Raw genomic sequence first — 21,880 nt, 5'->3', positions numbered from 1 at the left:
AGGCCTCGGATGGAACGCGGGGGGATGTTGAAACGTCCATCATTGTTAGTCAAACAAATCAAACATTTCTTGCAGAAACGTTCTGCAAAAACAGCCAAACTACTGGACACCAATATATTATTTACAAGATCCACCATTCCTCCTTTAGACACATGATCCCGACCATGTGACAATTTTGTGAGGAAAAAAACCCCCTCTAAATACAGGGTTTTCTAATGGGGTGTCTCAAGTCCAACCTAGGCCTACAGTCAGCCCCAATCACAGCCCTCACAAAACAAAAACATGTCAAACCAGTTATATTTATAAAACAAATAAAGCTATTAATATCAACTTAAAAAGCGTCTATGAAAATCTATATCAATCAGAATGAAATAACAGTTGGACTGATCTACAGCCTTCTTAGACTCAACTATCAGCAAAACAATGATCAAAGAAATCACCTAAAAGTAAATATTAGAAACTGTTCAACTTTCACGTGAAGAAAAGCACCAGGTATGGACAGCACCAGGTATGGAAAGCACCAGGTATGGAAAGCACCAGGTATGGAAAGCACCAGGTATGGACAGCACCAGGTATGGAAAGCACCAGGTATGGACAGCACCAGGTATGGACAGCACCAGGTATGGAAAGCACCAGGTATGGACAGCACCAGGTATGGAAAGCACCAGGTATGGAAAGCACCAGGTATGGACAGCACCAGGTATGGACAGCACCAGGTATGGAAAGCACCAGGTATGGACAGCACCAGGTATGGAAAGCACCAGGTATGGACAGCACCAGGTATGGAAAGCACCAGGTATGGACAGCACCAGGTATGGAAAGCACCAGGTATGGACAGCACCAGGTATGGAAAGCACCAGGTATGGACAGCACCAGGTATGGAAAGCACCAGGTATGGACAGCACCAGGTATGGACAGCACCAGGTATGGACAGCACCAGGTATGGAAAGCACCAGGTATGGAAAGCACCAGGTATGGACAGCACCAGGTATGGACAGCACCAGGTATGGAAAGCACCAGGTATGGACAGCACCAGGTATGGAAAGCACCAGGTATGGACAGCACCAGGTATGGAAAGCACCAGGTATGGACAGCACCAGGTATGGAAAGCACCAGGTATGGAAAGCACCAGGTATGGGGACAGCTTTCCCACAGAATTTTATTTGACATTCTGGGACAAAGTAGCAGCCCAATTTACTCAAATGACAACACACGTTATGTATCAAACAATTTCAGTTATATTAAATTCAGGAACATCTGGAGAGTCCCCTACTGATTATAGACCCACAAGTTTAATCAACTGTGACAATCAAATAATAAAGCTTATACGAATGACAAAAGTATTACCAGACTTAACATATCAAACAGAGTTTATTAAAAATAGACTAACAGAAACACATTTCAGTTTAATACAATACACAAAAAAACAATATATAGATTTATCAAAAATGGTGGTTGATGCCGAAAAGGCTTCTGACTGTCTTGAAGGGCCTTTTCTATTCAAAACTTTAGAAACTTAAAATTTGAGCAGAAAAAAATACATTTTATAAAAAGATTGTATAAATGTCAGAAAGCTAAAATATACACAAATATATTATCTGATGAAATTGTTTTATAATAAAGAGCATAAGACAAGGATGTCCCTCCTCTCCCTCCTGTTTTGCACAGGCAGTTGAACCGCTTGCAGAAAGAATTAGCCAGGACCCAAACGTAACAGGTATCAGTATTGGTAAACATGAATATAAAATACACTTATTTACAGATGATCTCCTGATGTACCTGTATTTACAGATGATCTCCTGATGTACCTGTATTTACAGATGATCTCCTGATGTACCTGTATTTACAGATGATCTCCTGATGTACCTGTATTTACAGATGATCTCCTGATGTACCTGTATTTACAGATGATCTCCTGATGTACCTGTATTTACAGATGATCTCCTGATGTACCTGTATTTACAGATGATCTCCTGATGTACCTGTATTTACAGATGATCTCCTGATGTACCTGTATTTACAGATGATCTCCTGATGTACCTGTATTTACAGATGATCTCCTGATGTACCTGTATTTACAGATGATCTCCTGATGTACCTGTATTTACAGATGATCTCCTGATGTACCTGTATTTACAGATGATCTCCTGATGTACCTGTATTTACAGATGATCTCCTGATGTACCTGTATTTACAGATGATCTCCTGATGTACCTGTATTTACAGATGATCTCCTGATGTACCTGTATTTACAGATGATCTCCTGATGTACCTGTATTTACAGATGATCTCCTGATGTACCTGTATTTACAGATGATCTCCTGATGTACCTGTATTTACAGATGATCTCCTGATGTACCTGTATTTACAGATGATCTCCTGATGTACCTGTATTTACAGATGATCTCCTGATGTACCTGTATTTACAGATGATCTCCTGATGTACCTGTATTTACACATGATCTCCTGATGTACCTGTATTTACAGATGATCTCCTGATGTACCTGTATTTACACATGATCTCTTGATGTACCTGTATTTACAGATGATCTCCTGATGTACCTGTATTTACAGATGATCTCCTGATGTACCTGTATTTACAGATGATCTCCTGATGTACCTGTATTTACAGATGATCTCCTGATGTACCTGTATTTACAGATGATCTCCTGATGTACCTGTATTTACAGATGATCTCCTGATGTACCTGTATTTACAGATGATCTCCTGATGTACCTGTATTTACAGATGATCTCCTGATGTACCTGTATTTACAGATGATCTCCTGATGTACCTGTATTTACAGATGATCTCCTGATGTACCTGTATTTACAGATGATCTCCTGATGTACCTGACCAATATTAGACCACAAAATATGAAATACTTTGGATGCTTAATAAGTGACAACAAATAACAAAACACGACATAAAGATAACTTTATTCCATTACTTAACAATATGACAGCAGATGTATTTAAATGGAATAATCTTCCCAATCTGGCAGGTAGAGTAAACCTCTAAAGAATGGCATGGCTCCCAAAGTTTTAGTATTTGTTTTCCATAATACCAATTATTCCACATTCTTTAAAAAGTATACTGTCATAACACTGTATATGGACAAATACAATTCATAGAGTAAAAAGGAAAGTTTCACATCTTCCTAAATCTGAGGGTGGTTTTAACCTTCCAGATTTGGAATTGTATCAACTCACTACTCAAGGCTTTACCTTGTGACATGTAGTTAAATGCACTAAAGAGGAACAATGGGTGTTTGGTTCATATTGAAGACGTGCGTGTTCATCCCCAGAATATTTTACGTGTTTATATTCAAAAGAAAAAGCTAAGAACATGAGCAACATAGTTATAAACACAATAACAATATGGAAGAAGATGAAACGGATTCTACAAGAATCAATATCAGTCCCTAGAAACCACAGGAATTAGTGGACTCTGTTCATTAGTGGAATGTTACAATAGATGAAACATGGTTTCCAGGTGGTTGATGTCATTCCATTGGCTCCGTTCCGGACAGTATTATGAGCCGTTCTCTCCTCAGCAGCCTCCTGTGCTAGAAACACAACCCCCTGTATATAGCCTTGTTATTGTTATTTTATTGTGTTACTTTATTTTATTTTCTACTTTTAGTTCATTTAGTAAATATTTTCTTAACTCTATTTCTTGAACTGCATTGTTGGTTAAGGGTTTGTAAGTAAGCTTTTCACGGTAAGGTTTACACCTGTTGTATTAGGCGCATGTGACGAATCAAATTGTATAAAATGTATGGAACAATCCCTGGACGGCGTTTCAGAATTCATCCATAAATTGGTCCACATGGAAAACTAAAGGCATAGAAACTGTAAAAGACGTGGTAATAGGAAATACATGTATCTCAGTGACAGCTCTAAAAAGCCATTTTGGAAGGACCAATGTAGATATCTTCAAATACACTCAACTTAAAGGTTTTATATCACAATGTTGATTTGGAATCTTTTGGACGTCACAGCAATCTTGAGGGAATTCTATTTGAATTCTATTTGAGTCAGAAAATGATATTAATATGATAGGTAAGCTATAGAAAACCTTGCAGAAAACCTATACAACTGACAATCTCTTAGAAAAACTACTGGAACCAAGATTTAACAATAACTGATATTGTAGCTGGGAAAAATAGAAAATCACATCAACTGGATGAGTCACTATTATGTAGGTGGATGGAAATGATCCAGACATTATGTTGAATATAACAATAATAAACTACACTCATCAATCTGACTCCATTACTATGTGAATGCTACAGACCTAGAATCGTATCCAGTGGGTATAGCCAAGGTTGCGAACCTTTTGTCACCTCTCGGAATACTATAAGATGCAAGTGTCTAGGTTTACCGTTCTGCAATTATTAAGAGGCTGAGGAACAAGGAGCTCATATTTTACAATCTATGTCTTAGCATTAAATTAAGTTAACCTTAGCGCAGAGATGCACAGTTAGACCGAGCATATATGCTATGTACAGTGCATTCGGAAAGCAAACTAACCGCACGTGTTTTCTGACTCCCTACGCCTATGTTACAACAATCTTGGCAAAGGAGAAATGCTCACTAACAGGGACAAAATTCTGAGAGAAATAATATTTTTTGGAGTGTGAAAAATTTGCCAGAGCGGCAAAGATTACTGTTTGATTTGAGATGGGAGCTCCTCCCTCCCTGCTTTTTCCATTGACATGACGGGCCATTGCCCGGTTCAACCCTGGCCAGTGTAATAAAACGCCCTCAATGAAAGTGCACTCAGTGAGAAAACACAATTAAAAATGTTTAAGTACTTTTAATTTAACAAAATTATGAATACACTTGGTTTAACTGCACAATGTTATTTCAATATGGTTCAATAGGGATAAATGATAGATTAGTCAAACAGGGAGCAACCAAAATGGAGGTCTGGTGAGGTGACCAAACAATAGTGCCACTACATGGAACATTCATTCTTGAATTGAGGTGGCCTTCCAACTTGCAAATCCTTTCAACACCCCATTGTTAGAGCTTTATATACTGTACTACTGGGACTACATAGAGGATCAGGCTGTTGAAATGCAGTTGATTATGTAAATAGTCTTGTAGAACTCTGGTATTGATGGTCCATTTCAGGGTGAGTCGTTGATATGAATGTTCAGAGTGAAAGAGATGTGAACTCTCCTGTGATGGTCCACGTCTACCACACACTTTCATGTGTTAATAAGCACCACAGCATTCATACATACAGTAGAATGGGAGGGGTGTGGCATGCACAGGGAGGGACCAGACTTCTATTTAGGACTGGGATCCTATCCAGAGTTGACAGTCAGGACAAACCCAGCCTGCCTCTCTCCTTCCATACTACAAACCTACAGTGACTGGGTCCTGATTGTGGCAGTGTAGCCTAGTTTGCACTGCAGGATCCAGAGATGGCATCAGTAGGCAGGTTTCCATTGACCCAGGTTTATTAAACAAGGTTTATTAAACAAGGTTTATTAAACAAGGTTTATTAAACAGAAAATCCGGAAGCATTGAAGAACCACAGTGACATTACGTGGAGGCGTAAGAATGGTGCTGCTAAGATCAGAGATTCATCTCCTGAGTACATACTGTACCTAGTCCCCTGAATACAAACCAAGTAATCTTACATACAGGACTTCAAGTAGTAAAATAGTGAACTACTCCTTTAATGGAGTGGTATGCTCTGTGAAAGGGATGTTTTCACAACGCCAGAAATGTTGTATGTTAGCAATCAAGTCTTCAAGATAGAGAAGTTGGGGGTGGCAGGTAGCCTAGTGGTTAGAGCATTGGGCCAGTAACCAAAAGGTTGCTAGATCGAATCCCCAAACTGCCAAGGTAAAAAATATTGTGTTCTGCTCCTGAACAAGGCAGTTAGCCTTGGAACAGCGGGTTGGCATTTTAAATAAGAACTTGTTCTTAACTTACTTACCTAGTTAACAAAAAAAATACTTTCAGTACAGTGGAAAATGTCTTTATGATAATTGCATATCATTTGAATCATCCCACTTTTTGCTGTGTACTGCAGTGTTTCCCAATCCTGGTCCAGGGGACACAAAGGGGTACGCTTGTTTGTTTTTGCCCCTAACACTCACACACTGGATTCAACTAAACAACTCAAGCCTTTGAATTGACTAAGGTATGTGAGTGCGAGGGCAAAAACACACATGTACACCCCTTGGGACCAGGACTGGGGAACACAAATAGATTTCTTCAGTAGCATTATTCCCCATGCCACAAGGCTGGTCCAGGAATGGTTCCAAGAACATGACAGTGAATTCAGCTTACTGCAGTGGCCTGCCGAGTCACCTGATCCAAATCCAATTGTGCATCTGTGGGAGGAGATGGAACGAGCTATTCAAAGTAGTGATCCCACTCCCAGCCAACCCGACACAACTGTGGGAAGCATTGGTGTCATCGTGGACCAGCATCCCTGTGAAATGCTATCAACACCTTGGACAGTCTATGTCCTGACAATTTGATGCTGTTCTGAGGACAAACAGGGGTGCAACTCCATATTAGGAAGGTGTTCCTAATGTTTTGGACACTCAGTGTATATCAGATAAAGATGGTGTGATGATCAGTTTTCAGCTTTAGTTTGGGTGGATTGTTTTATATTACTAAACTTTTGTTTAATGATAAACAGGCTATGAATCAACGTTATTTGGGGGGTATCTATACTTTACTATTTATATTGTTGACAACTTTTACTTCACTACATTCCTAAAAAAAATAATGTACTTTTTACTCCATACATTTTCCCTGACACCCCCAAAAAATTGTTACATTTTTTTATGATTAGCAGGACAGAAAATGGTCAAATTCACACACTTATAAGATAACATCCCTGGTCCTCCCCACTGCCTCTGATTTGGCAGACTCACTAAACACAAATGCTTAGTTTGTAAATTATGTCTGAGTGTTGGAATCTGCCCCTGGCTATCCGTGATATAAAAAAACAACTCAATTGTGCCATCTGGTTTGCTTAATTTCAGGAATTTGAAATTATTCATACTTTAACTTTTGATACTTAAGAATATTTACAACCAAATACTTTTACTCAAGTAGTATTTTACTGGATGACTTTCACTTGAGTCATTTTTTAAGGTATCATTACCCCAGTTCTCCCATCAGCATGAAACAGCAGGAACCAGGGATTCATCAGACCAGGCAATGTTTTTAAAATTCTCCAGTGTCCAGTCTTTTCATTCCCTAGCCCACTGCAACTGCAGTCTCTTGTTTTCTGCTGGAAGCTAATGGGGATCCATAATAAAAACAACATCATTAACAATTATAGTTTTCACCTGGGTTCACCTGGTCAGTCTATTTCATGGAAAGAGCAGGTGCCCTTAATGTTTTGTACACTCTGTACATGTTGTGTCTACCAGCTCTTTCCCACAGGAAACTGCAAAGGGAAGCCGTGCCACCCAGTCAACCATCAGACTCCATAGTGAGACGCCTCACAGAGGATATTCAACCCTAAGGGCAAATCCAAGGTCATCTCAATATCTTTACAGTAGAAGCTAACAAAACACACCAAAATTGACAAGGTGCACACTGATCAGTAAAGTAAAGAGAGGATAACATTCTACAACGCTCCCTTTTATCTGCATTGTTCTCTCACAGTGAGAAACAATAGGACAACAATAGTGTTCTACACTTTCATCATTTGATCCAATTCAACATCGCCAATTATTTAATGACATGAGAATTAAGCGGAGTGGCTAACCTTAGCGGGTCTGAGAGAACTGATGAGGCCTCTCCTTTATGTACACAATGGTGTCTTTTTAAAATGGCCCAAATTGTAGAATCTCTTCTCACTGTCAGTGCAGTGATAAGGCTTCTCTCAAGTGTGTATCAGTTGGTGTGTCTTTACATTGCCAATCTGGCCGGAGAAACTCCTGCCACAGTCAGAGCAGAAGTAAGGCTTCTCTCCTGTGTCTGTTCTCTGATGAACTTTTAGCTCAGCTGTTGTTTACAAAAATAATAACATAGTCAGATCAGTGGTAAGTCTTCTCTTCTTTATGTGGTAAGTCTTCTCTTCTTTACCTTGGTGTCTTTTTAACAGGCACATTCCACAGTCAGAGCAGTAGTAAGGCTTCTCTCCCTTGTGTGTTCTCTGATTAACTTTTAGGTGAGTTGATGTGAAGCATTTTACACAATTAGAGCAGGATTAAGGCTTCACTCCTGTATGTATACGTTCATGTGTTTTTAAGTGGCCCAGTCGAGAGAAACTCTTTCCACAGTCAGAGCAGGAGTAAGGCTTCACTCCTGTATGTATACGTTCATGTCTTTTTAAGTTGTCCAGTTTAGAGAAACTTTTTCCACAGTCAGAGCAGGAGTAGGGCTTCTCTCCTGTGTGTATACGTTCATGTGTTTTCACGCTGTTCAGTTGAGAGAACCTCTTTCCACAGTCAGAGCAGGAGTAAGGCTTCACTCCTGTATGTATACGGTCATGTATTTTTAATTCACCCAGTTGAGAGAAACTCTTTCCACAGTCAGAGCAGGAGTAAGGCTTCACTCCTGTATGTATACGTTTATGTGTTTTGAAGTGGCCCAGTCGAGAAAAACTCTTTCCACAGTCAGAGCAGGAGTAAGGCTTCACTCCTGTATGTATACGTTTGTGTGTTTTTAAGTCATCGGGTCGAGAGAAACTCTTTCCACAGTCAGAGCAGGAGTAAGGCTTCTCTCCTGTGTGTACACGTTCATGTCGTTTTAAGGTGCCCAGTTGAGAGAAACTCTTTCCACAGTCAGAGCAGGAGTAAGGCTTGTCTCCTGTATGCACTCTCTGATGAACTGTTAGAACCTTTGATGTTGAGAAACTCTTCCCACAGTCAGTGCAGGAATACAGGTTCTCTCCTAGGTGTATTTTTAGGTGTATTTTTAGTGTTGATATAACTGAAAAATTCTCCTCACAATGTGGGCAGTGGTGAGACCTCTTAGCTCTGTGATCTTCCTGCTGTTGCTCTCTGGATGTAGAGAATGTCTCAACATGGTTTCCTGTTTGAACAAAATCAGAAGAACCAGTCAGTTGTGAGATATACACTACAGGTCAAAAGTTTCAGAACACATACTCATTCAAGGGTTTCTTAATTTTACAATTTTCTACATTGTAGAATAATAGTGAAGACATCAAAACTATGAAATAACACTTGGAATCATGTAGTAACCCAAAAAACATACAACATAAAAAGTGTTAAACAAATCAAAATGCATTATATTTGTGATTCAGCAAATAGTCACCCTTTGCCTTGATGACAGTTTTGCACAATCTTTGTATTCTCTTACCATGAGAAAGAGATTTCCCAATCTTCTCTTCTTCATCTTTAATGTTGACATTCAGTTTCAGTGTTTGACTGCAGTCTTCCAGCTTCACTGATGTCATCTCTGGACCCTGCAGTGCAAACTGGGCTCCACTGTCACAATCAGGACCCAGTGACTGTAGGCTTGGACTCAGTGTGGAAGGAGAGAGGCAGGCTGGGTCTGTCCTCACTGTTGATGTTGACATTTATGGCACTTTCTTTATCCTCAAAAAAATATATGATATTTCTTCTTGTTCAATCATTTAATTCAACGCTTGACTTGGACTGATATGTGTGCCGGTACTCATTTTTAGGTTCAGGAGCTCCAAAATACTGTTGAGCTAATATTCTATAAGAGGAACATGAGCTCAAACAGTAGAAGTTTGAGGTGCTGGTACTCAGCACCAGTGAGCTGCAGTCCAAGTCAAGCACTGATCTCATTTCAATAGATCAGGTAGATAAGCATTAAAAACAAAACATTAATTCATAAAAAATTAGACAAAGTACCTGCTTTAAATTTGTATACACAACGTAAGTGCACTTAACCTCTAGTAGATTTTCCCAAATTCGCATAAATGACCCAAAAACCATTTAATACAAGGTTTCAGTATGCTTTAAGCAGCAATATGTACTATTTTCCTGAATAACCTTGTATTCGCTGTATTATTTAAATCAAAAGCCTACAGTATTTCCCGTTCACACCATAGTAATATTTACAGATAAATATAGAAACAACTGAATGTGTCTCAATATTAGTACACATGTAGAAACTGATAATCATTACATTCAGCTCCAAAACAGTAGTGTAACTGTGAAATTGTTTCTCTCTGCTGCACCCTCACTGCCTGCACTGAAGTCTGACGCAAACCGACTGGGCGCTTCCATTTTACCAGCTTGTGAATATTCCCTTTCATGGAGCTCTACGGACAATTCCGTCGACCTCATGGATTGGTTTTTACTCTGACATGCATTGTCAACTGTGGGACCTTATATAGACAGGTGTGTTCCTTTCCAAATAATGTCCAATCAATTGAATTTACCACAGATGGACTCCAATCAAGTTGTAGAAACATCTCAAGGATGGAAACAGGATGCATCGGAGCTCAATGTCGAGTCTCATAGCAAAGAGTCTGAATAGTTATGGAAATAATGTATTTCTGCTTCAAATTGTTGATAAAATTTGAAAACATTTCTAAAAACCTGTGTTTGCTTTGTCATTATGGGTTATTGTGATGTCATGGGGTATTGTGATGTCATTATGGGGTATTGTGATGTCATTATGGGGTATTGTGTAGATTGATGAGGAACATGTTTTATTTAATCCATTTTAGAATGAGGCTGTAAAGTAACAAAATGAGGAAGAAGTCAAGGGGTCTAAATTCTTCCTGAATGGGAGAGGGGATACCTAGTCAGTTGTACAACTGAATGCATTCAACTGAAATGTGTCTTCCACATTTAACCCAACCGCTCTAATCAGAGAGGTGGAGGGGGGGGCTGCCATAATCAACAACCACGTCTTCAGTGCCCGGGGAACAGTGGGCTCATGGACAGAACATCAGAACAACATATTTTTACCTTGTCAGCTCAGGGATTCGACCCAGCAACCTTTCGGTTACTAGTCCAACGCTCTAACCACTAGGCTACCTGTAAGTATTTATATAAGTAGGCTGTGAAATACAAAAGGGGAATAAAACTATTCTATAAGTATCATGAAAATGTTGAGCTCTATCATCCTCCACTCACTATCACAAGGGTTAGTAACTACACAGACTCATTTCATATCATCCTCCACTCACTATCACAAGGGTTAGTAACTACACAGACTCATTTCATATCATCCTCCACTCACTATCACAAGGGTTAGTAACTACACAGACTCATTTCATATCATCCTCCACTCACTATCACAAGGGTTAGTAACTACACAGACTCATTTCATATCATCCTCCACTCACTATCACAAGGGTTAGTAACTACACAGACTCATTTCATATCATCCTCCACTCACTATCACAAGGGTTAGTAACTACACAGACTCATTTCATATCATCCTCCACTCACTATCACAAGGGTTAGTAACTACACAGACTCATTTCATATCATCCTCCACTCACTATCACAAGGGTTAGTAACTACACAGACTCATTTCATATCATCCTCCACTCACTATCACAAGGGTTAGTAACTACACAGACTCATTTCATATCATCCTCCACTCACTATCACAAGGGTTAGTAACTACACAGACTCATTTCATATCATCCTCCACTCACTATCACAAGGGTTAGTAACTACACAGACTCATTTCATATCATCCTCCACTCACTATCACAAGGGTTAGTAACTATAGACTCATTTCATATCATCCTCCATTCACTATCACAAGGGTTAGTAACTACAGACTCATTTCATATCATCCTCCACTCACTATCACAAGGGTTAGTAACTACAGACTCATTTCATATCATCCTCCATTCACTATCACAAGGGTTAGTAACTACAGACTCATTTCATATCATCCTCCACTCACTATCACAAGGGTTAGTAACTACACAGACTCATTTCATATCATCCTCCACTCACTATCACAAGGGTTAGTAACTACAGACTCATTTCATATCATCCTCCACTCACTATCACAAGGGTTAGTAACTACACAGACTCACTTCATATCATCCTCCACTCACTATCACAAGGGTTAGAAACTATACAGACTCACTTCATAGAACTTTAAAACACTGGCAGTTTGTCTACTTCACTTCTTTATTCTACTCTCTGAACACTCCAGATAGCTCAGTTAATAAAACAAATGCTGACAATATTGGTGTCAAACCATGAAAGTGTCAGTAGCATGAAATAACATCTACCTTCTCATTGAAACAGTTCATCATGAAACAGTTCTACAGCAACTTTTCATACACAGTGGGAATTTGGAATGAACAACAAAATTAGACAGAACCTGCCCTTACCATGAGAAACAGATTTCCCGATCTTCTCCTCCTCTTCTTCATCTTTAATGTTGACATTCAGCTCCAGTGTTTGACTGCAGTCTTCCAGCTTCACTGATGCCATCTCTGGATCCTGCAGTACAAACTGGGCTCCACTGTCACAATCAGGACCCAGTGACTGTAGGTTTGGACTCAGTGTGGAAGGAGAGAGGCAGGCTGGGTTTGTCCTCACTGTTGATGTTACCGGCCTCATACCTGAGTCGGCAAGTAGTAGAAGAGAAACAGACCCAAAAGTTATTTTATTGAAAGTTCTGGCAAGGTCTTTCTTCTCTATAAAATATATTCTATTTTTTCTTGTTCAATTATCTAATTCAGTGCTTCACTTGGACTGAAATAGTTGTCGATACTCATTTTGGGTGCCGCTACTGTTTATATTTAAGTGCAGGAGCTCCACAATACTTTTGAGATAATACTTAACCTGTAGTAGATAAATGCATAAAAGACTCAAACCATTTAGTACAAGGTTACGGTTTGTTTTAGGCATCACTATGTGACATTTTAATTGATAACCTTTATTCACTGTTTTACTTCAAAAAACAATTGTATTTCCTGTTCACACCATAGTAACGTTTATAGATAAAGACAAACTGAATGTGTCAATATTATTATACATGTAGTAAACCGATAATCATTACATTCAGCTTCAAAACAGTAGAGCAACCGTGGTCATGGATCTGAGCTATGCAATCTGGTTTCCGAGCTGGTCATGGGTGCACCTCAGCCACACCCAAGGTACTAAACGATATCATAACCACCATTGATAAAAGACAGTACTGTGCAGCCGTCTTCATCGACCTGGCCAAGGCTTTCGACTCTGTCAATCACCGCATTCTTATCGGCAGACTCAACAGCCTTGGTTTCTCAAATGACTGCCTAGCCTGGTTCACCAACTACTTCTCAGATAGAGTTCAGTGTGTCAAATCGGAGGGCCTGTTGTCCGGACCTCTGGCAGTCTCTATGGGGGTGTCACAGGGGTCAATTCTCGGGCCAACTCTTTTCTCTGTATATATCAATGATGTAGCTCTTGCTGCTGGTGATTCTCTGATCCACCTCTACGCAGATGACACCATTCTGTATATTTCTGGCCCTTCTTTGGACACTGTGTTAACAACCCTCCAGACGAGCTTCAATGCAATACAACTCTCCTTCCATGGCCTCCAACTGCTCTTAAATGCAAGTAAAACTAAATGCATGCTCTTCAACCGATCGCTGCCTGCACCTGCCCGCCCGTCCATCACTACTCTGGACGGTTCTGACTTAGAATATGTGGACAACTACAAATACCTAGGTGCCTGGTTAGACTGTAAACTCTCCTTCCAGACTCACATTAAGCATCTCCAAACCAAAATTAAATCTAGAATCGGCTTCCTATTCCGCAACAAAGCCTCCTTCACTCATGCTGCCGAACATACCCTCGTAAAACTGACTATCCTACCGATCCTTGACTTCGGCGATGTCATTTACAAAATAACCTCCAACACTCTACTCAACAAATTGGATGCAGTCTATCACAGTGCCATCCGTTTTGTCACCAAAGCCTCATATACTACCCACCACTGCGACCTGTACACTCTCGTTGGCTGGCCATCGCTTCATACTCGTCGCCAAACCCACTGGCTCCAGGTCATCTATAAGTCTTTGCTAGGTAAAGCCAAACCTAATCTCAGCTCACTGGTCACCATAGCAACACCCACCCGTAGCATGCGGTCCAGCAGGCATATTTCACTGGTCATCCCCAAAGCCAACTCCTCATTTGACCACCTGTCCTTCCAGTTCTCTGCTGCCAATGACTGGAACAAATTGCAAAAATCACTGAAGCTGGAGACATATCTCCCTCACTAACTTTAAGCATCAGCTGTCAGAGCAGCTTACAGATCACTGCACCTGTACACAGCCCATCTGTAAATAGCCCACCCAACTACCTCATCCCCATATTGTTATTTATTTTTGCTCTTTTGTACCCCAGTATCTCTACTTGCACATCATCATCTGCACATCTATCACTTCAGTGTTAATGCTAAATTGTAAATATTTCACCTCTATGGCCTATTTATTGCCTTACCTCCCTACTCTTACTACATTCGCACACACTGCATTTAGATTTTTTCTATTGTGTTATTGACTGTATGTTTGTTTATCCCATGTGTAACTCCGTGTTGTTTTTGTCGCACTGCTTTGCTTTATCTTGGCCAGGTCGCAGTTGTAAATGAGAACTTGTTCTCAACTGGCCTACCTGGTTAAATAAAGGTGAAATAAAATAAAACAGTTCTACAGCAACTTTTCATACACAGTGGGAAGTTGGAATGAAAAACACCAACTTAGTTAGATAGAACCTGCTCTTACCATGAAAAAACGATTTCCCAATCTTCTCCTCCTCTTCTTCAGCTTTAATGTTGACATTCAGCTCCAGTGTTTGACTGCAGTCTTCCAGCTTCACTGATGCCATCTCTGGATCCTGCAGTGCAAACTGGGCCCCACTGTCACAATCAGGACCCAGTGAATGTAGGTTTGAACTCAGTGTGGAAGGAGAGAGGCAGGCTGGGATTGTCCTCACTGTTGATGTTACCGGCCTCAGACTTAATCTGAGTCAGCCTGTAGTAACAATGAGAACCGGACACAAAAGTTAGTGCCAGAACTGCCAAGACTTACTTTATTATCTAAAAATACGGTTTATATTTAGGTGTAGGAGCTCCACAATACTGTTGAGCTAATATTCTAAGAGGAACATGAGCTCAAACAGTAGAAATTTGAGGTGCTGGTACTCAGCTCTGGTGAGCTGCTGTCCAAGTCAAGCACTGATCTCATTTCAATAGATCTGGTAACTAAGCATTGACACAACATTAATTAATTCACATTAGACAAAGTATACACTTTAAATTAGGCTACACAACTGTGAATGCAGTTAATCTATAGTAGACTTCCTGAATTTACATACATGCCCCCAAAAACATTTAGTACAAGGTTGTAGTATGTTTTAGGCAGCACTATGTACTATTTTCCTGAATAATATTGTCTGTATTATTCAATCACTGTATTATTCCAATCAAAAACCAATAGTATTTCCTTTCACACCATAGTAACATTGATAGATAGACAGAAACAACTGAATGTCTCTGAATATTAGTACACATGTAGAAAACTGATCATCATTACATTAAGCTTCAAAACAGTAGTACAATCGTGAAATGGTCTCTGCTGCACCCTCACTGCCTGCACTGAAGTGTGTTGATGCAGACTGAGTGGAAACCGCCATTTTATCAGCTCGTGAATTTTACACAAAACAAAAAACGACATGTAAAACGAACCCAGAAATCTCAAATAGATTGATCCTTAATGAAAATACCTTGACGAAATTATATAACGTTACATCCACTCAGACTAACCCAAAGTCTATAACTATGTGACTTGTAGAAAAGTGATCACGTTAACCCACGCGGTTTGACACAAAAATAGCACAAAAACCTTCATTAAACGTGATAATAACTTGACGCATTTACTACCTGACATGTTATTTCGATATTATAACGTGCTATTACATACCAGTAGTAATACACGGACACAGAAGTTGTCGTCTCGGCTGCACAATTCTGGCGTATCCTTTATTCTGAAGAATGATGCGCGCCTGCGCGGAACTTCCTGTTTCCCCACTCCCAGTTTCTCAACCCAGAGACGTAAAAACGCGAGACTTCAGAGAACGCTTGCGAAGCAGACCAAGCCTGGGTTTGAGAAGTAAACAATTCTGATACTTTTGCAGCGTTTAATGGGGATCCTAATAAATACCAAAAATATTCCGTTGGCACACACTTGATACATGGCCATTATTTTATCAATTTCATAACTGCAGTGGTTTATTCACAATAGCTCTCAATGCGTATCATACATATCCCAGCATCACATCAGTAGGTATTGGAAATCTACCAGTACATATGTGTCCATTACACATTTTGTAGTCGTCAGCTGGATGAGTGCACTATATATATATGTGTGTCTAGGTCATTATACCCCATTAGACATGCACCTGTCTGGGGAGTGACCATGACTGTTTATTTATTAACCATTGCTATGGCTCTAATGTTTCCATCCCTAATATGAAACCAAACTAAAATTAGTGCAAGGCAAAAAGATAATGGTGGCTCAATGCCAGAGGGGCTAATCATTAACATAAAGAGGAGTTTCTATGTGTGTGACGTAAAGATGAAACCTGTATAAAGAGTGTGTGCCAAGGCTGGAAAGTTAGTAGTTTTCATGAACCAGCAAGGCTGATAATTACTCTGTAATAAAAGTATATTTGAACTCACAGGGGAGAAATGTGTATGTGAGAAATATTATTGACTGAATATTTTCACAACATAGGCAGACACCCTTCACTCTTCCAGCGAAACTCCAGATATAACACACTTTTATCGGTACCCTGCTCCAAAAAACAATGCTCTCTCCTTCTGCTCTTCTGAGACACATGAAATCAAACCAAAACCACTACTGGCCAGTCTTTAGAAATTGGTTGAGGTTTTTCCTTTGTGTAATGTTCAGAACGAGGGTCACTTGTAGTGTACTGTTAGATCGAGGCGCGTGACCAGAAAGCTAGCTACAGATTGTTTTCCTCCTGTATTGAACACAGATCATCCCATCTTCAATTTTATCGATTATTTACGTTAAAAAATACCTAAAGTTGTATTACAAAAGTAGTTTGAAGTGTTTTGGCAAAGTTTACAGGTAACTTTTGAGATATTTTGTAGTCATGTTGCGCAAGTTGGAACCAGTGTTTTTCTGGATCAAACGCGCCAAATAAATGGACATTTTGGATACATATCGACAGAATTATTCAAACAAAAGGACAATTTGTGATGTTTATGGGACATATTGGAGTGCCAACAAAAGAAGCTCGTCAAAGGTAAGGCATTAATTATATTTTTATTTCTGCATTTTGTGTCACGCCTGCAGGGTTGAAATATGGCTTCTCTCTCTTTGTTTACTGGGGTGCTATCCTCAGATAATAGCATCTTTTGCTTTCGCCGAAAAGCCTTTTTGAAATCTGACATGTTGACTGGATTCTCAACAAGTGTAGCTTTAATTTGGTATCTTGCATGTGTGATTTAATGAAAGTTTGATTTTTATAGTCATTTCTTTGAATTTGGCACTCTGCATTTTCCCTGGCTTTTGGCCACATATCAGAGAGGTTTTATAGGGGAATTTCACCCTGGCTCTACCCTGGCATATAGTCATTAGTATATTAACAACATTACGTTTTTTGTAAAAAAAAAAACAACATAAAAAGTATCCTAACCACAAGCTAGAACTAGCACATTTTAATTTCACTGGTAGAATAGGGAAGTTTCTACTTCCTGTATATTCATCTGCTCAAAGTGAACCACCAAGTCCCGCATTCATAGCAGGCATGGCGGGAGTTGAACAGCTGTTGTCAAGTCGAGAGAGGGGGGGAGGGAGTTTGAGGCACCAATCTTGAATGTCATTGAGTAACGAGAAAAACAGTCTGAGGGTGCGTTATTGGCAGATGTAATCACCAAAGTCTGAAAAATCACTAATTAAATCAATCAATATTACTGTCTGTTAAGCTGAATCTGAACAGCCAATCACATGTTTTGCTTTGCCTCAGGTGAGGTGACATCATCTCACCTACTCATTAAAATATGTCCACCCTGGATGACAGACCAAAAGAATAGCTGTAGATTAATCAACTCTCCACTAGGAGGTGCTGGCCAGCCTATTGTCTTTTCTGATAGTGGATATAAAGTTGAAGATCTAACGTTGTTTCTAAGGTACAAATTCAACATATATTCAACCTATTTATACAAGGTTTAACTATATTGAAAATTGGTTAACATGATGCCATAATCCTGTGGTTGAACCTCAAAACAACAGCTTTTGCAAATCCAATGTACAGTGTTCTACACTAACATTCCACGTCACAATACGTTGATAAATTATGTTGAAACACCGTTGATTCAACCATTTTGTGCCCAGTTGGCACCTTGTCAGTTGTGCTGTGTTTTGTTAGCTTCTATTGAAAAGATATTAACTTGGATTTGCCCTTAGGGTTGAACTCACAATGAAACAATTTGTGGTGAGAACCAATATAGATAAATTTATATGATATTGATTTTGATTGATATAGATATGAGCAAGGCATATTGTGATATCGGTTTATCCTTGCTGTTAACCTACACTTGTATGTATAGTAGAACAGCCTTTGCTAAAAACCTTCTCAATTTAGCATAGTTAACTACTTGACCACGGGCATTCAATTGATTCCTATTGTATTCAAACTGTTGAGGTATGTTAGACACCCAGAACAATCACACTTGGCCCAACCAGCATCCAGCATCAGTTTTCTGGACTTCACAAAGCCATGGAAGTGAAGTGTAGACAGTTGCATTGTTATTCATTGAAATAGATATGATCTCAATGGAGGCTGCTGAGAGGAGGACGGTTCATAATTATGGCTGGAACGAAACGAATGGAACGGCATCAAACACCTGGAAACCATGGAAACCATGTGTTTGATGTATTTCATACCATTCCAACCATTACCATCAGCCTGGCCTCCCCAATTAAAGTGCCTCCAACCTCCTGAGTTTGGTATCGATATCAGTTTGAAAAAATCCTACTGTTATTGATATATACTTTCCATATTGGTGCCCATCACGCTGCTGGAGGTGTCTGCTTAAGCACAGGATCATAGCCACCCTCGTCTCCCTCAGCAAATCTGTGAGTTGACTGGGTGGTAGTGCTTCCCTCTGCAGTTTTCTGTGGGAATGATGTCGAAGACAACATGTATCAGATAGAGATGTTGTGATGATCAGTTTTCACCACTAGTTTGGGATAATTTTTTACCACTAAATGACTGTTTCTTTAATTATAAACAGGCTATGGAATGACTGACTACATGTGTTTATTAAATTGTATTTTCAAAACTAGATTTGTTATTTTAGTCATTGATAATAAATGTGTTTGGAAAACCACATTCAAGCCGACTAAATTGATCTGCCAATGAAACATAAAGTTTGTATATGAATTTGTACTGGTCAAACTCTTCTCTTTTGTCTAATGAATTACAAAACACGATGTTTCAAGTGACATATTTACTGTTTTTCTGAAGCTGAACAAGACACAACGCAACACCAGGGGCAAACTACCTGCTGTCATGACGTTGCCCTCTTTGGGAACAGTGAGCACCACCCCCTCCCTATACACCATCCCCCTCTCTCTGTCGCTCCTACACCCAGGCTGCTGTGACCTCAGGTCGTAAATTCCTGGAGGAGAATCCTGCCTCATGGCCAGAAAGTATAGAGAGAGAGTGAGTTTCATAGAGAGAACAAAGGAATTTCTTCCACCTCACAGAACTGGAGAACCGAACGACTTTCATGTTCTGGAGAATGTATAAAAGATCGGTGAAGTAATGAGCTACGAACTGGTCCGTTTGGTACAATTTTGGTAAACTCATGAGCGACAATACAGCCACATTACCATAGTACTGTTTATACAAAAGTCTCAGTTATGAGGCTTACATCTAGTAGTTGTATAGAATGAATGAGTAAAGATGGAACTATTTGTGAAATTATGTAATGTGATTTTAGACTGTTCTTCCGGCTGAAATCCTGTTAACCGGATCAATTTGACAACAGCCGGCCTAGGAACAGTGGGTTAGCTGCCTTGTTCAGGGGCAGAATGACAGATTGTTACCTTGTCAGCTCGGGGATTCGATCTTGCAACCTTCCGGTTGCTCTAACCACTAGGCTAGGGTATGGCCAGAAGAGGACTGGTCACCGCTCTGTGCCTGGTTACTCGCTAGGTTTCTTCCTAGGTTACTGCTTTCTAGGGAGTTTTTTTGTGGCCACTGTGCTTCTACACCTGCATTGCTTGCTCTTTGTGGATTTTAGGCTGGGTTTCTGCTAAGCACTTTGTGACAACTACTGATGTAAAAAGCTTCATAAAATAAATTTGACTGACATGTATATCACACCAACTGACTGGTTCTTCTGATGTTCACACAGGATACCATGTTGAGACATTCTCTACATCCAGAGAGCAACAGCAGGAAGATCACAGAGCTAAGAGGTCTCATCACTGCCCACATTGTGAGGAGATTTTCCCATTTCTATCAAAGCTAAAAATTGACCTAAAAATACACACAGGAGAGAAGCCTTACTCCTGCTTTGAATGTGGAAAATGCTTCAAAACATCAAATGAGCTAAAAGTTCATCAGAAAACACACACAGGAAAGAAGCCTTTCTGTGGAACTAGTTTCTCTCAACTTTCCCACTTGAAATCACATGAACGTATACATACAGGAGAGAAGCCTTACGTCTGCCCTGACTGTGGGAAGAGTTTCTCCCAATTGTATACCTTAAAAACACACCAACATATACATACAGGAGAGAAGCCATACTCCTGCTCTGATTGTGTAAAATGTTTTAAAACATCAACTGAGCTAAATGTTCATCAGAGAACACACACAGGAGAGAAGCCTTATATCTGTTCTGACTGTGGGGTGAGTTTCTCTCACCAGAGCAACTTAAAAACACACCGTTTTCACACAGGAGAGAAGTCTTACTCCTGCTCTGTGGAAGGGTGTGAGTGTAACTCAAACGTCTAGCCAAAGGTTGCGTGTTTGAATCTCACCAGGAGGACTTTAGCATCAGATGGAAGCTGGTGCCACCATTGCCTTTTATTGTCCCCCAGCACAAGGTGCACCTGTGTAATGATAATGCTGTTTTATCAGCATCTTGATATGCCACACCTGTCAGGTGGATGGATTATCTTGGCAAAGGCTGAAATGCTCACTAACAGGGATATAAACAAAGTTGTGCACAACATTTGAGAGACATTAGCTTTTTGTGCATATAGAACATTACTGTATTTTTTTATTTCAGCTCATGAAACCAACACTTCACATGTTTTGTTTATATTTTAGTTCAGTTTATATTGTAATGTAATGTTACATACTAAATGGAGTGGCATGGATGTTTTTGTAACATATAATACGTTTTGCTCTGAGACCAGGTTGTCCCTCTGCAGTATTTTGTGGGAAGGAGCTAGTATACACTTTTTTTAAATATATTTTTTTATTGAACTAGGCAAGTCAATTAAGAACAAATTCTTATTTACAATGATGGCCTAGGAATAGTGGATCAACTGCTTTGGTCAGAGGCAGAACAACAGATTTTTACCTTATCACCGCAGGGATTCGATCTAGAAACCTTTTGGTTACGGGCCCAACGCTCTAACCACTAGGAGACCTTCCATTGCGATGTTTTTTATTTGATCTATTATTGTATTTTGTTTTGATGTCGTTGTTTCCGCAATGGACATGATTTTCTTTTTACAGTTTACTAACCGTACAGTAGGTGGCGGCAGACACGTTATATTTGTGTAAATGTCAGTATACCAGAGAAGAAGATTACGCTGTACACTGTCGTAGTTGGGAACAGGAAGTTCCGGGTAGAAAACGACAGAACTGTGCTGTTATGTCTATAGTGGTTGTGTCCGTTTCAAATGTATTATTACAGGTATGTAAATAGCACGT

General features: G+C 39.7%; 4 protein-coding genes across 28 annotated transcripts in view; 2 read left to right on the top strand and 2 right to left on the bottom strand.

Annotated features, from left to right (window-relative positions):
• The window catches only part of LOC110510710 (zinc finger protein 883-like), a 586,683-nt gene that overhangs the window by 226,131 nt on the left and 338,672 nt on the right, over positions 1-21,880 (bottom strand). For 5 of the 7 annotated variants that reach the window (XM_036951168.1, XM_036951165.1, XM_036951173.1 and 2 more), the window contains exon 4: positions 12,298-12,538. The exons of 1 other annotated variant lie outside the window; for it this stretch is intronic. In XM_036951168.1, the coding sequence (XP_036807063.1) occupies positions 12,298-12,538 (241 nt within the window). Of the gene's footprint in view, positions 1-7,003; positions 9,027-12,297; positions 12,539-21,880 lie in introns of those variants that run through there. One more of the 7 variants, XM_036951171.1, reaches the window with a different exon arrangement.
• Positions 1-21,880, top strand: part of LOC110517120 (gastrula zinc finger protein XlCGF17.1) — a 422,438-nt gene that overhangs the window by 138,949 nt on the left and 261,609 nt on the right. The window lies entirely within an intron of this gene.
• Positions 1-21,880, bottom strand: part of LOC110513970 (gastrula zinc finger protein XlCGF17.1-like) — a 241,069-nt gene that overhangs the window by 189,490 nt on the left and 29,699 nt on the right. The gene's annotated exons all lie outside the window — the stretch shown is intronic.
• LOC110528894 (oocyte zinc finger protein XlCOF6-like) overlaps positions 21,290-21,880 on the top strand; it is a 680,129-nt gene continuing 679,538 nt past the window's right edge. The window contains exon 1 of the mRNA XM_036951163.1: positions 21,290-21,863. The gene's annotated coding sequence lies outside the window, so the exon portion shown is untranslated. The remainder of the gene's footprint in view (positions 21,864-21,880) is intronic.

The sequence above is a fragment of the Oncorhynchus mykiss genome, chromosome 18 (assembly GCF_013265735.2).
Source record: "Oncorhynchus mykiss isolate Arlee chromosome 18, USDA_OmykA_1.1, whole genome shotgun sequence".
NCBI classification, from domain to species: domain Eukaryota; kingdom Metazoa; phylum Chordata; class Actinopteri; order Salmoniformes; family Salmonidae; genus Oncorhynchus; species Oncorhynchus mykiss.
The sequence above is the reverse complement of the archived record's forward strand: the minus strand, read 5'-3'. Positions and strand labels throughout refer to the sequence as shown.